This window comes from Mus caroli, unplaced genomic scaffold (genome assembly GCF_978045245.1).
Source record: "Mus caroli unplaced genomic scaffold, Mus_caroli_1 scaffold_4, whole genome shotgun sequence".
NCBI classification, from domain to species: Eukaryota; Metazoa; Chordata; class Mammalia; order Rodentia; family Muridae; genus Mus; species Mus caroli.
Window position 1 is genome coordinate 75,458,742 of NW_028227259.1, and position 15,291 is coordinate 75,474,032.

General features: G+C 44.2%; 1 protein-coding gene across 2 annotated transcripts in view; it reads left to right on the forward strand.

Annotated features, from left to right (window-relative positions):
* Positions 1 to 995: 995 nt before the first annotated feature.
* The window catches only part of Slain2 (SLAIN family member 2), a 62,821-nt gene continuing 48,525 nt past the window's right edge, over positions 996 to 15,291 (forward strand). The window contains exon 1 of one of the 2 annotated variants that reach the window (XM_021162559.3): positions 996 to 1,673. In XM_021162559.3, coding sequence (XP_021018218.1) covers positions 1,285 to 1,673 — 389 coding nt within the window. In that variant the 5' untranslated portion in view covers positions 996 to 1,284. The remainder of the gene's footprint in view (positions 1,674 to 15,291) is intronic. The other variant, XM_021162557.2, reaches the window with a different exon arrangement.

A 15,291-nucleotide genomic window follows, 5' to 3' on the forward strand; every position in this document is an offset into this window, starting at 1 on the left:
CCCCTCAACATTCTCTATTGCCTGTCAACGGGTTGCTTGAATACTTTTCATATACAACTTAAAAAAAAAATCAAGGAGCATACGCCTTTAATCCCAGCTTTTGAAAAAAGGCAAGAGGATGAGTTTCGAGGTCAGCCTGGTCTACAGAGTCTCAGGACAGCCAGGAATACATAGAGAAACCTTGCCTCAAAAAACCAAAAAGTCAAGACATACTATTAAAAAGTCTTTTGGGGGCGGAGGGAGAACCCAAGAAATACAATGCGCATTAATTACTACCGTTGAAAGATTAGCACAGAAGTGTTTTCCATCATCCTCTTGTCTCTGGACCTGTAAGCCTTAAGCCAACGAAACAAAACAACCCCCGCCCACGTGTTTTAAACGGATGAAATAATGCCTTTAAAAGTGCTTAGCGCAGTGTCTGGCTTATAGGAACTACTCAACAAATTACGGTTATCATTTTGACTTCCGAGCTCTGAACCATTCGGGATTCGGGTTCTCATTTTCAGGGGATGGAACGGGCGAGCCACAGATGGTCTCCGGGGCTGCTGCCAGCCCCGACAGTGTCCGATTTCAAGCAGGAACCAACTCAGTATTGCCAAACAAACCAAGGGAACGGTCCATGCGACAGGCGGGGCCGCCCGACCGTGAGTCTCCGAACAGACGCCTAGGGCGGGGCTGAACCCGAGCTCGAGCCGGAGTCGGAGCCGGAGCCAGAGTCCGGTTCTGGGTCTCACACCCGCCCGCGATGAGCCTTGGGGAGGGTAGGCGGCCAGGGCAAAACTCCAGCGATAGCTTAGCCCGGCCCGGCCGGGCCCCGCCCACCTTCGCCAGCGCCCACCACACCCCTTCCGGCCGGGGCCCCGCCCCAAACAATGACCACGCCCCTTTGGGCCCTGTCGCGTTTCAGGCCCCGCCTCCAGCCCCGCCCCACCGCGAGCCGGGCGCTTAGTTCTTTCAGCCCGCGGGCGGCCACGTCCTCCCCCGACGCTCTGAGGTCACCGACCGGGCTGGCCGGCAGGGGGCGGAGGGACGGAGGGAAGATGGCTGCCGAGGCCGGATATTGGCGCCGCCTCCCCCAGTCGCGGAGCCGGCGCAGATGAGGCGGTTAGGCTGGGGCCAGCGGCGCTTCGCAACCCGAGCCGGGGAGACCCTGGCGGTGGGGCCTGGCCCTGCTCTATGCCGGCGCCTCGGCTAGCGTGAGCGGTGGCGGTAACGCCTCTCTTTCCCCCCCGACCCCGCGCTTCCCCTGCGGCTTGGGGAGTCGGAGCGGGCGGCGCGGCCGGCATGGAGGACGTTAACTCCAATGTGAACGCGGACCAGGAGGTGCGGAAGCTGCAGGAGCTGGTGAAGAAGCTGGAGAAGCAGAACGAGCAGCTGAGGAGCCGCTCGGGAGCCGTGCAGGGTGCAGGCCTCCTCGGGCCCGGCAGCCCAGCTCGGGTCGGCGTGTCCACCCCTTCGTCGGGCGCGGCGTCCCCTCGGGGCTTCCCGCTGGGCCTGGGCGCTAAGGCCAGCGGCGGGGCGGGCTCCGGCCCGCGACGGACCAGCAGCGAGGACCTGCGGGACGCCACCTCCTTGCTGGCGGCCGGCGAGGGAGGCTTGCTGGACGAGGTAGAGCCGCTGCGGCCCGACGAGCTGGAGCGCTTGTCAGGCTGGGAGGAGGAAGAGGAGAGCTGGTGAGCGCGGGGCGCTGGGCCGAGTGGGCCTGCGGGGCGGAGGGGTGTCCCTGGGGGAAAGCAGGGTGGGCTCGGCTTGTGGTGGGGACGCTGGCTTTTGCCTGCTTCTGCTGCGGACCGGCAGGTCCGCTGGAGTTGGGGGTTTCGAGGCGTGCCTTGGAAACGGATTTGTAGCTAGTTCTCTGGGTCGTAGAACCTCTGGGTGCCGGACCAAACTGGACCCAGATGGGATCTGTGGCTTGGCACAGTCCCCCGTGGGCCCGCACGCTCAGAGCACTCAGAGGGTACCAAGCTGCTTCGTAGGAAGGGATCCTGCTTTGTGTGAAAGACGGGCTTTCGGATGGTGGTCTGGGCGGTTTGGATTGTAGGGAGGGGTCTGCTTCAAGAGGTAACAACCAGGTGCGGGGACATAGAGAGTAGCTACTAGCAAGCAGTGCTTTGGACCGGAGTGAGATTGGGGATGTTTGTGGGGAGGCCGGGTGGACGTCACTCCCCTTTGGGTAGTGGGGGGTAAAGCTTTGCTTTGTGTGAGGAGGGCAGTGGAGAGGGATGGGGCTGCTTTGTGTGAAGTCGGCGGTGGATCGGGGAACCCTGAATTTTATATTGGAAAACAAGAATTGCATACGACATAATTTCGGAGCCGTGAAGCGATAGTTATCCAAGCTGACTATCATTTCTCTGCCTGCCATCCTGGAGGCAGAGAAAAGGTCCTAGTTAAAAATCTAGACCAAAGCCGCAATTGTCATGAGGCACCTCTTGACGAGCCGACGTGACCCCACACCTTAAAGTCACACTTTTCTTTTCGGTAGGCCATGAGAAGCTTTCCCTCTAGTTTTATTTTTGATTAAAAAACACCTGCTGGAAATATCCTCATAATTCATCCGTTCTTGAAGTTCTAACTTTTAGCTAGAACGTTTATGCTGTTGACATTAAAACTTCTCTGAAGTCGAAACCTCTCATGGACTGGTATCCAGGCCTCTAACTTTGAAGAATTCTAAGCACTGCCTGGTTGCAGGCCCTAGATTTGCAACTTTAAAGGTTTCTGACCTTGGAGAAGTTACTTTGAGCGTCACTTTTTTCCTCAGAGGAAAAATTCTCATTCTTGTGTAGAGTTCTGAAGGTTAAGTCAGATAATCCACGTGTACTTTTAGCACTGGGCGGCTTGGCATACAATAAATTCTCCAGGACTGGGCACTGTTAGCCTTAAGCCTGGCTATTTAAATCAACACTTTTGTGAATTCACATGTGATCCCTGCTGTGGGAGAGTCTAAAGATTCTTAAGTGCTGATGCCAGTGCGTGAGGCCCTGGCAATCCTAGTGAGAGCTAAGTCTTGGGCAGTTAAAGAAGATAGGATGTATATACAGTGAGGTGAGAGGAGAGCTACAGAACAGGAATGCTGACTGTGCAGACGCTAGTGCCTTGGTCCAGATCCTGGGGCAGACTCAGGAGAAGGTAGAAGTCGGAGAGTGGCATCTAGGAACAGTCCAGCATTTTACGTTTAAAAACTACAAGAAGTACTGGTAACTCATGTGTAGGATCATATGAATGACAGGCATTGCTTCTTATGTCATTGCCAAGAGATACCAAGCATTAGTAGAACTGAGTCGTTAGATGGTTCATGTCAGCCACCCTGTCCTCTGAAGGGATCCTGTGCAGGTATGCACTTTGAAAGCATCCAGAGTCATCCAAGTATCATCAGAGCCCTTCCAAGTGATGAGGAGATGAATGCTCATGGTAATGAGGATTGGCTGCACTCATCAGCCCATTTTAGATGGATTGGTGGAGCACATTGACTCCCCCAGGCACCAAGCAAGTCTTTAGCTGCTTTGGTTTCTGAGCATGGATTTGTCAAGGTGAAGCAAGTCCCTTAGGTAAGCATGCCAGGAGTTTGTTTTGACTATACAATTCCTGCTTACTCTGTTTCACCTGGTTTCCTGTCTTGATGCTCTAAGTTATCTTATGCTTTTTCCTGTAAAGGCTTATGGGAATTAAAATCTGGGCCTGAGTTGGATTTTAACTGTGATAGGTCAGGGGAAAGTTAAAGAAATCAGAGTTAAAGTGCCTTGGGTGTGTCTGAGTAGTAGGAGGGTGTGGCTGTCGGTGGCTGGGAGAGTTCAGAGTAAAGTTTGCTTTCTCAGAAAGCCAGAAACCTACCTTCCATAGCTGGTTTCTGTTGCATATCATTTTCATCTAGAGAAATTGTTGCCCCTAGTATATGCCACAAAATGTAGAAGGTACTAAGTAGTAGGCATTATATAGAAAAGTAACTGGCTTCTGGTATAAATTTCAGGGAAACAGGGATTACCAAAAGTAACAGGTTTCTTTCATGCTGGGCTTCTTGGAGATGCAGATCTGTGTTGGCCATAATAAATTCTCCAGGGATTGTGCTTGCTTCCTAAACTTAATTAAGTTCCCAAGGAGCTAGTTACCATCTCATAGAACACACTTAGGCAGTAGTGGAGGATAGACCTGAGGGCTCAGCCTCATGATACAAAGTGCACAACCTACGTATGAATAACAGGGGATACTTTACTATGAGTGGTGCACTTTAATACTTTCTATTCTGTTGTATTTCGTTATGAGGAAAATACTAGCTACTACTAGCCTGACTTAGAGACCTGCAGATGGGTTGCAACTTTCAGTCTGAAAAACCATTGCTCTCAAATAACTCAGAAAAGCCCAAGAAAGAGAATGAAGACAATTAGGTATTAGTGCATTAAGTGCTATGGGGTGTGTGGGATTAAAACATTTTTGCCTTTAATTAGACTTAACTTATATATTTATGAGGTAGGTATCAATTTCGGTGTAAGGAAACTTTATCTTGGCATCAAATAACACGAAGTAAATGGTGACACTAAGCTTAGAATTCAGCTCTTCATACATTAAAGTTTATGATACTCCCATTGTTTTGTGTTTTCCAACTACAACACCAGCTTTTCTACATGAACTGCCTTTTTATGTATGGTGGTACATGTATTTGAAGACTACTAGTGTGTTCCTGGTGCCCCTTTTCCTACCATTTGTTGAACGTTTTCTTCAGAGTCAAATTATTGAATAATTTCTTAGATGATATAATTCTTTATAATAATAATAATAATAGTGGTAGAGTATTATTATTGAGACAGGGTCTTACTGTGTCACTCTGTCTGTCCTAGAACTATGTAGGCTAGGCTGGCCTCAAACTTTGCCTCTGTCTGCCAAGTATTGGGATCAAAGGCATGAACCAGCATACTTGGCTGACTTAATTTTTTTTTCTTTATTTACTTTAGTTGCTCATTATCAGATATGGTATCCAGAATTGTATTCCCATTTTTAAGGTAATCAGAGTGTATGTACTATATCTCTTGAACCAAGAGCTATTGTTAAGACATAATAATGGCCAGGTAGTGGTGGTGCATGCCTTTAATCCCAGTACTCAGGAGGTGGATCTCTGTGAGTTCGAGGACAGCCAGGGCTACACAAAGAAACCCTATCTTGAAAAACAAACAAAAAGAAGAACAAAAAAGAAAAGAAAGAAAAAAGTAATCAGTTAGAGATGTCCCATGCTGTACCCCAGGCTGGATCTTACTATATAGGCCAGACTGCCTTGAACTCATGACAGTCATCAACCTCCCAAATATTGGGATTGCAGATGTGCACCAAGCCCTGCTATTGTATTTTAAACAGTTAGTCTTTAACAGTTTCAACTTCTGTTACTAAGTTTAATAGGCACTAGTAGTATGGCCTACTCTGTCTACCCCGTGTTTTCTATTAAATTATGTTAAACTATGTCTCCCTAATTTTGTTTTTTTTTGTGAGATTTTTTTTTTTAGTTTAAAGACAAGGTATTTATATTTCATGTCATTTACATTTCATTCAATGTCTTGACTAAGGCATTTACTACCTACTTTCTAATCTTTTTTTGTATCTTTATATTTAGTAAACACTTGTTATAGACCTTTGTTCAGATTGTGTGTGTGTGTTTACACACATTGGTGTTTTTGCCTGCATGTATATTTGTGACTAGGCATAGTTACAGAAGTGGAGTTATAGACAGTTGTGCCGTATGGGGACTAGGAATTGAACCCAGGTCCTCTGAAGACTAGCCAGTGCTCTGAATCACTCCGGCTGCATTTGTTCAGATTGTTGACAGAAGAGCTAAGTGACAGATAAATTACTCTGAAGTATGCAGCTCAACTTGACCTCTCCCTCCAGTAACACCAGTCCATTAGTGCCTGTTATGGTTATTCACTGGCTATTAATTCTTTCTATTGTCAGGCCCATGTGACATTGGTTTTCTGTGAATATTCTGAAAGATTTTGGCAAGTACTACACTGTAATTAAGCTGTAATGAGCCTGCATGGTTCTTACCTGCAGTGAAGTCATTCCCTTAAAGTGGAAATTGGAATGAATTTGGTTTTGTTGTGGTTATGTGTCTACTTGTTATGAAATCAGTCCATTCTTAAATTCATAAACATTATTTAATCTTATTTTCAGTTTGCTCTGGAATTTCTAGATACTTCTTATTATTCTCTGTAGAAATTACCACCTTTTGTCATAACCTTTTCCTCCATATTTCTGATCCACAGTGATTTTATGATAAAGTTTTTGTTTTTTTTTTCATGATTTAGAGTGGTAGGGCTAAGCATATTTTAACTACATTTGGCTTACTAGCTCTTTGAGCGTAATAGTTTCTTTGAGCACTGATTCTCTTTGAAGGATGTTCTCCCTTTTCCATCCAGCAAACTGATGACAGAAATATTTTTGTCTTAGATATTCAGTGTCCGGATGTATTTTGTTTGTGGTTGTGACTGTTGCTTCTTTCTACTGATGTTACTGCCATTTTTTTCAAGTTTTTCATTATTGAAGTTTAATTTTATAGTATATGATATACCATTTAACACATTTTTATAATGCATGATTTATTTTTAAATGTATTTATTTACTCATTGTGGGGGGTGTTCATGTCACAAGTGGGCACACGGAATTCAGAGTACAGCTTCCTCAAGTTGATTTAACTTCTGCCTTGTGGGTCTCAGGTTTTGAACTTAGGTAGGAAGGCTTGGTGGTAGGCAGGTGCATTTACCCACTGAGCCATCTCTCCAGCCACATAGGCATGTTTTAAAGCCTACAGGATAGTGACTTGTAGTGCAGACAGGGCTGTGCAGCTCTCCCCTCCTGTCTCGGGCATATTTCCTCAACACTGACGGACACTGACTTATAGCAGCCTCCCTGTTTTCCTCTCCCCTGCTTCCAGTTGTCTACTTTGTCTATCAGATTACCTATATGGGCCCTTCATGGAGGTGGATTAGAGCAAACGGCCCTTGTGTCTGTCTTTCATCTGGCATATTCTTCCCAGGTTTGTTCATGTTGTAGCACATGTCATAATATTACCTTTATCCTTTCTTCCTTTTATGTGCCTGGACAATGTTCTAATGTGTGGCTTACCAGGCTCATGTGTCTGCTCCCTTGTAGGTGGGCATCTGGATCGTTTCCACCATTGGCTATTAGAAATAATACTAGTATGACATTTATTTACACATTTTCGGATGAACATATGTTTTCTTTTTTCCCCCTTTGGGTGTGTGCCTATGAGTGAAATTACTCCAAATGGCATCGCCATGCTTAATTTGTTGAGAAACTGCCAGCCTGTTTTTCACAGAAGCTGTACCACTTCTCATCATCATAAGCAGTATACGAGGGTTCTGATTCTTGTGCATCTTTGTCAGCACTTGCTAGGTCCATCTTTAATTGTAAACCTTCTGTTAATATAATTTTGGTTCTGATCTGCATTTCTCTACTGGCTAATGATACTGAGCATCTTTTTTCCTGTATTTCTTGGCCATTTGTGTTAATTCTTTTTGAAAAGTGTCTATTGGAAGCCTTTATACATTTCTTTTTCTGCACTAGGGATTGGATCTCCTCGTATCTTGGGTATGCTAGGTGAGCAGTCTCCCATGGAGCTAGCTAGTCGCTGGCTCCACTTGACCTTTTTCTGATTGGATTGTCTTTATGCTGTAGGCTGTAAGAGTAGATTCTGGGTGTGCATGGCTTATGCATGTTCTTGCCCCATACCATGTGATCTCATTTTCTTGGAAGAATCTTTGATGCACAAACGTCTTAATAGTGACAAGCAGTTTATCTGTTCTGCCTTTGTTGCTTGTCACTAGCATCTTTGTTCTGGAATTTATGTATCCATTCCTTTGTACATGGGCATTTGCGTTGTTGCCACCATTGGCTGTTATTAGTAATGCTGCGGTGACATTTAATTACACGCACTCCTGTTTCACTGCTCGCCACATGAGGACTCGGATTATGGGCATGTGTCATCACTGTAAGCTTAATTTTAACTCTTTAAATTATGATTTTTACTTTTTACTTTTACAGTTTTGATTTGTTTTTGAGACAAGGTCTCTCTACATAGCCCTGGCTATCCTGGAACTCACTTTGTTTACCAGACTGGCCTGGAACTCAAAGGGATCCATCTGCGTCTGCCTCGTGAGTGCTGGGATTAAAGGCATATGCCACACACCTGACTGATTTTATTTTTAAAATTTCTTCCCTTCCCTTCCCTTCCCTCCCCTCCCTCTTCCCCCCCCCCCTCTTTTTTCCTTTTTTTCCCTTTTACCTTTCCTTAAATGGGCCTACTTACTATCTGACCTGAAACTCTCTTATATAGAACAGGCTGGCTTCAAACTCACAGAGAGGGCCCTGCCTCTGCCTCTAGAATGCTGAGATTAAAAGTGTGCACTACCACAGACAGGAATTTCTTTTTTTTTTTTTTTTTTTGGTTTTTCGAGACAGGGCTTCTCTGTATAGCTCTGGCTGTCCTGGAATTCACTTTGTAGTCCAGGCTGGCCTCGAACTCAGAAATCTACCTGCCTCTGCCTCCCAAGTGCTGGGATTAAAGGCGTGCGCCCCCACCGCCCGGCAATTTCTTTTATTTTTTTAATTAAAATATTATTACATTATTTCCCTCCCCTTTCTCCATTACCTCTCACATGCTCTCCCAAACCTTGCTTCCTCTTAAATTTATGATTTATTTTCTTTAATATATTATTACACTTACATGAATAAATATACAAATACAGTCTGCAGTTCTCCTTCTCTCAGCATGTATTAATTGCCTGTAGCACTATGTCTAGGGGTGCAGCCCAATGGCATTTCCTCCATCCATGTATGTCAGCTGGTGTTACCATTGTTTAGGTATTGATTAGGCAGCCATATTGTTGAGAGTTCATCGGTGTAGCTTCCTGTAGTAACTAGATAGCACAGTCTCTCAGAAGACTTCCTAGTCCTTTGGCTCTTTCAGCCCTGCCCCCAGTGTTTCTTGAGCCATAGATGCAAGTCTTGTGTTATAGATGTATCAACTGGGGCTGAGCATTTTGACCAGTTGTGGCTTCCTGTAATATCCTCCATCAGCTGCATAAAGAAACTGCTTTAACAAGAGGTGAGAAGAACGCAGTTAAGAATTTGCAGGTTTAGGAGTGGCAGTGGTACATCTTCCTCTGAGATCCAAGACGTCAATAGTCTGGGTAGTTGGCTAGGTGTTGAGGACTGGGCATGACTTCTCTCCAGTTGAGTGGCCCTTCAGAGCATCTAGACAGCTCTTGGTTACTGCCAAGATGGAAGTGGCACTGCTGCATTTTAGCTCTATCTTGGTGATCATTATTGTGGTTCATAGGCATCACTGCTGGCTAGGACTACTGATTGCTTGCCTCCCTTAGCAGCACACTTAGCACCTCCTACCACTATAAAGGATAGTTCTTAGGGAGGAGGCTTTTGGATCAGATTTAGCTTAATTCCTGAGAGTCCTGTGTCCAAAGTGCATAGTGTCTTCAGCAATAGGGACATGCCATCAACTTCTAGGAGACAGCCAAGGGCAACAGCAATAGTGTGTGTTTGAGAGTCTCTTAGACTATCCCACCAACAACTCAAATGTTTGTGTGTGTATGTGTGTGTGTGGTTCATATACTGGATTGTGGTGGTTGTTAGTTTGGGGCTGGGGGGCCATTGTCCAAGTGGCAACTTCATCTAAACCACACACACACACACACACACACACACACACACACACACACTACTATGCAATGTTAGATGAGTATAAAATATGGATCCCTGTCACTTTTTCAAACACATTCCCTTTCCTTTTCCTTCTGTATTGTCCTGCCATCTTCCTCCCCAATTACTGTCTCCCCACTTTCCCATCTCCTCCTCCATATCACTTGTGTCCTGCTGTTCCCCACCCTCTGTGACCCCTCTTTACTTTCCTGGGTTCTGGGATTACTCCAGGGTAGGTACTTGTATCGAAGATCTGGAGCTAGCAGCCTCTGTTGAGAGAGAACATAGCTATATTTGTCTTTCTGGTCTGTGACACCTCACTCAGTATGCTCTTTTCTAGATCCATCCATTTAACCTGCACATTTTGTGACATAGTTTTTCTTTATAGCTGAAGAGTATTCTTAGTGCATGTATGCCACATTTGCATCATCCATTCATCAGCTGAAAGACATTTGGAGTGTTTGTATTGCCTAGCTGATCGTGAGTGGAGAGGCTGCTGAATCCTCTGGGCACATGTCAAAGAATCAGATAGCTGGGCCACATGGTGGATTTATTATTTAGCTTTTCGAGAAGTCTTTTAGGTCTTTGTATTCCTCAAGATTTATTTGAAGTAAAATAATGTAAATGTAACCTTGTTCACCATTCTCTTTTGCTGGTGTGTATGTTCATATTTGTGTAGATGCCTGCGTGTGGGTGCACACAGAGGTGAGAGGAAATTCCTTGGGTGCTGTCTCCCTTTTTTCACACTGACTTTGAACTCACCATCTAGGCTAGGCTGCCTGGCCAGGGAGCCCAACCATCTCCCTGCCTCTGTCTTCCCAGGACTGGGATTTAAAGCACACACTATCATACATGACTCTCCAACCCCCACCCTATGATTTCTTCAAATCAAACTGAAAATCTTCTGCTTGTTGCAAACACTTTACCTTTTTCCATTTAAGCCGTCTCCACTGCCGTTTTTTGTTTGTTTGTTTGTTTGTTTTTAATACAGGGTCTCCCTCTGCTTGCTTAGGTTACCCAGGTTGTTCTGCAACTTGCAATAATCATCTTCTAAATGTTGATTACAGGCATGAACCACCACTCCTAGCTGTTAAACACAAATATGCAGTTCAGTGACATTGACATTAGTACATTCATATTTGTGTCCATCTGCAGGCCATTTCTATATTCCTCAATGGAAAATGCCTAGTTACTAAACAGTAACTGTTTTCCTGCCTGACAGTCGCCATTCCACGTGCTTTCAGTGTCTGTGCTACTCTAGGCTCCTTATACAAGTGGAATTTTATCTGTTGTTGGCCACTCAATTATTTTACTTAGCATAAGTTACTCAGAATGTATTATGTCATAGCATTTGACAGGATTTCCTACTTTGTTAAGGCTAGGTGATATTTCACTATTGTATTGTATGTGTCCCGCTTTCTTTTTTCACTGCTGGAAAACATTGCTTTCACATCATGGCAGTGGTCAATAATGCTCTGACTGATGGTGCAGCTATCTGAGTGTCTGTACTTCTTGCGTGCTTCCGACTTGACCAGCAAGAACGACGCTGCAACAGGATCCTTCTGCACGCGTTTATTGGGAGAGCTTGATTGCAGAGGCGAAAAGACCCTCAGCCCAGCCCTGGTGCTGCTTTATATAGGCCTAGGAGAGGCGTGTCTCACACCCGGATTGTGTTGTGTTTGGTTGATGCTTACTACCTCATTTGCATTCTTACATCTGATTGGTTACTTTCTCTCTCTTCTGATTGGTCAATTTCTCTCTCTTCTGATTGGTCAATTTTGGTCAATTCTCAAAACCTCATCTTGGCAAAAAACTTTTCTGCCTATGTATGCGTGGTGGCCAGCAGAAGCCTGTGCCACTCTGCAACAGCACATGTGGCTTCCCACATGTACTTCCAAATATTCAGGAGTGCATTTGATGGACAATTCCCTTTCCTATCTTTGGTGTGTGCTGTGCTTATGTATATACACACATATTCAAGTCTATGGGCAAGGATGCATGAAATTTGTGTGTGTGTGTCCAAGTTTAATATGTCAGAAATCTACCTTGATAGCTCTTCTACTTTATTTGTTGAGTTAGAGTCTCTCAGTCAAACCCAGAGCTCACTGATGAAATGGCTAGTCCTGCCAATCTGCTTGCTGGGTTGGGATGAAGGGCGTTAGTCTTGCCAGTCAGCTTGCTAGGGTCAGATGAATGGGGCTGGTTGTGGAGGTCTCCTTCAGAGACTGACATTATAGATGAGCTGCCAGGCCCACCCAGCATTTCCATGAGTTCCGGGAATGGAAGACTTCTGTTGTATGTATGGCAAGCAAATAAACTTCTGAGGAGGCCTCCCAAGTCACGCTATTGGACTCGTTCAGAAGCTACCTCTCTGTGGTCCACACTGGCTGAGCTCTATGTTTTGATCGTTTATATGTCCTTAGCTTGTGGCAGTCAGAGCAAACCCAGTTCCTATTTCCCCTCAGCCATTGGTTCTGACGTAAACTGTTGAGGTAAACCAAGGGTTTCTTAGGTTTTCTTTTTTCCATGCAGGTGACGTGTTCACTAGGTATCTGAGCACTTGGTGGCTTGTATCACTGTACTGTCATAGCTATGTCCTTTGTACTAAGGTGGAAATTTCCTTACATGGGCAGCTTTATTCATACCTGTCTTTGCCTGCTGGCTTGAAATCAACACCCACAATGCCATTCTTATTTTATATTTATAATTTAATGCTTTTGGAAAAACCCTGAACTATAGCATACTATATACACACACACACACACACACTCACATATATACGTATATATGTGTGTGTATGTGTATGTATATATACATGTGTATATATATGTATGTGTGTGTATATATGTATGTATGTGTGTATATATGTATATGTATATATGTATGTATGTATATGTATCTGCAGCTGTCTAGGATAAATTGAGTATTCATTATTGTGGAGAGGGTTAAGAGCTGTCATCCCCTGGACTCAGCTAATGTTGCTCATTACTATGAATTGTGCTAATAGAAAAAAGAATTTGTTCATGGGCAAAAGGGGAGAATGTGTTTGAAGAACTGTCTAAATGAGTTTATGTTGCATCTCTGCTTACTGTGCTGCCCTAAAATAGGTGAGAGGTCAGTATGGGCTGCACTGCTTAGTCAGGGTCAGCGGACTGGTTTTTAGCATCCCAAAGCCAGGGTTTTAGCTTTTATCTCCTTAACTTTAAGATAACCCTTATTGCTGACATGAACCCCCTAAATCCACTATGCAGACTGTAGATTGAGTTTCTAAGAAAAATAATATGAATTGTCATGCTTTTTTGCAGAGATGTCAGGAACTTGTGTATATGATGAAATTGTAGAAAAGTAAAATCAGAATTAGACTGAAATGTGTTCTGTGAACTTCTTCTCAAACCTGGTAAGCTCAAGACAGCGTCTCTAGGGCTGTGATTATAGGGATGAGCCGCTATACCAGCTACCTGTCTTACCTTTAACTGTTCCTCCCAGGTGAAACTGAACCAGTTAAACTATATTTCTCTTCCTACACCCCAGGCTCCAACAACTACCATTCTGGTTTCTGTGTCTATGAATTTGATTATGCCAAGTAGTTTTTGATTACATTTTGAATCTGCAGTGTCCTCCACAGTCCCTTTTGTACTTGTTCGCCAGCTGGAGGGCTATTTTGGGTGAGGCTTTAGGAGGTAAGGCCTAACTGGTAGAGGAGGATTACTAAGAGTGGCGATAGATGGTTCCAGCCCTTCTTCGTTCTGCTCAGTAGTGTGCCACCATGTGTCCAGCTGCTCCTGTGTGCTCTGCTATTAGCATGGTTTTCATATTGTGATGTATGTACTGGGACCTTCTGAGGCTGAGTTCTCTTCTGTAAGCTGTTTGAGAGAGGGAAATGTAGTTGGAATCAAGCCATATTTGTCCTTTTGTTTTGGCTTGTTTTATTTAACATTATGCTTTCAAAGTTTAATCTATTTTATGACTTGTGTATGTCATTCCTTTTATAGTAAAGGAAGGTAGACCCAGAGTCACCTAGCTGATAAATAGGGGGAATTGGGACTTACAGCAAGCCTGAAAGCCATCTATGGAAAAGTAGTTGGCTTTGGTTTATTTAGTTTATGGACATGCAGTTAGAGGAGGAAGGCTTGATGATCACGTTTGTTTTGAATGCCATCTCTTAAAAATGGCATCGACTAAAGTTGCAGTTTTTGATATAATGTTTTTTGTTGTTGTTGTTTTGTTTTGTTTTTCAAGACAGGCTTTCTCTGTGTAGCCTTCACTGTCCTGGAACTTGCTCTGTTTGAGACTGGCCTCAAACTCAGAGTTCTACTTTCTCTGCCTTCCAGTTGAAGAAGAACATTTTTAGTGGAGTTGCTCTTGGGCCTCCAGACTGCCTTCCAAATCACTGGGAATGTCCTTCCTAAGACTGCAGACTAGGCCTGTGGTGAGAGTGCTGGAAGACATGTAAAGCATTTAATGAAGTAGTTACCTGTAAGTGCTTGCAATTCTGTTGTTGTGGTAACAGAACAAAACAACACTGCAGTCTCCATAAGAGAAGAAGCTTAAACAGAGAAGTGTGTAGCAGTGGAAGGAAGCATGGATTAGTTTTAGGTCCTTCTTGAATATCTCTAGTAATAGCTAATTCCTTTCCTACTGAGGGGAGGTAAGGAATGGAAAGATTCCTTTTTTTTTTTGTTTTTTTGTTTTTTTGTTTTTTGAGACAGGGTGTCTCTGTGTAGCCCTGGCTGTCCTGGAACTCACTTTGTAGACCAGGCTGTCCTGGAACTCAGAAATCCGCCTGCCTCTGCCTCCCGAGTGCTGGGATTAAAGGCGTGCGCCACCAAAAGATTCCTAAAAGCATTTATCATGCATAGTAGATCAGGCTGACATAGCAAGAATTAGGGGTCCTTAGTGACTGGTTCACCTGAGCTCATTGACTTTTGACAGAGCAGCTCCTGAACAGTTAAGACTTATGATGTTTTGCATACAGTTCCTTTTAATCCTCTTGCTAAAATCTAAGTCTCAGTTCAAATTTTCTCTCTTAAGAAATTCTCCTCACCTTTTTGCCGTTCTTTCATAGATTACCTCATCACTGTATGAATGTCTGTTTAGGAATATACTTAGCACAGTACTGTTTTGTTTTTTCCTTTTTTAAGATTTTTTTATTTTATGTATATGAGTATACTGTAGCTGTACAGATGGTTGTGAGCCTTCATGTGGTTGTTGGGAATTGTATTTAGGACCTTTGCTTGCTCCGGTCAACCCTGTTCACTCAGTCCCTGCTCCCTCCAGCTCAAAGATTTATTTATTATTATACATAAGTACACTGTAGCTGTCTTTACACATACCAGAAGAGGGTGTCAGATCTTATTACAGGTGGTTGTGAGTCACCACGTGGTTGCTGGGATTTGAACTCAGGACCTTCGGAAGAGCCGTCAGTGCTCTTACACTGAGCCATCTCTCCAGCCCCAGCACAGTAGTGTTTTGATTGTGTGTCTCTAGTCCAAGTCATGAGCATTATCACATTCACCTTTATATTTCTAGATAAGACACAGCATCTTGTATGTAGTAAAAATTCAGTTATATTTATTA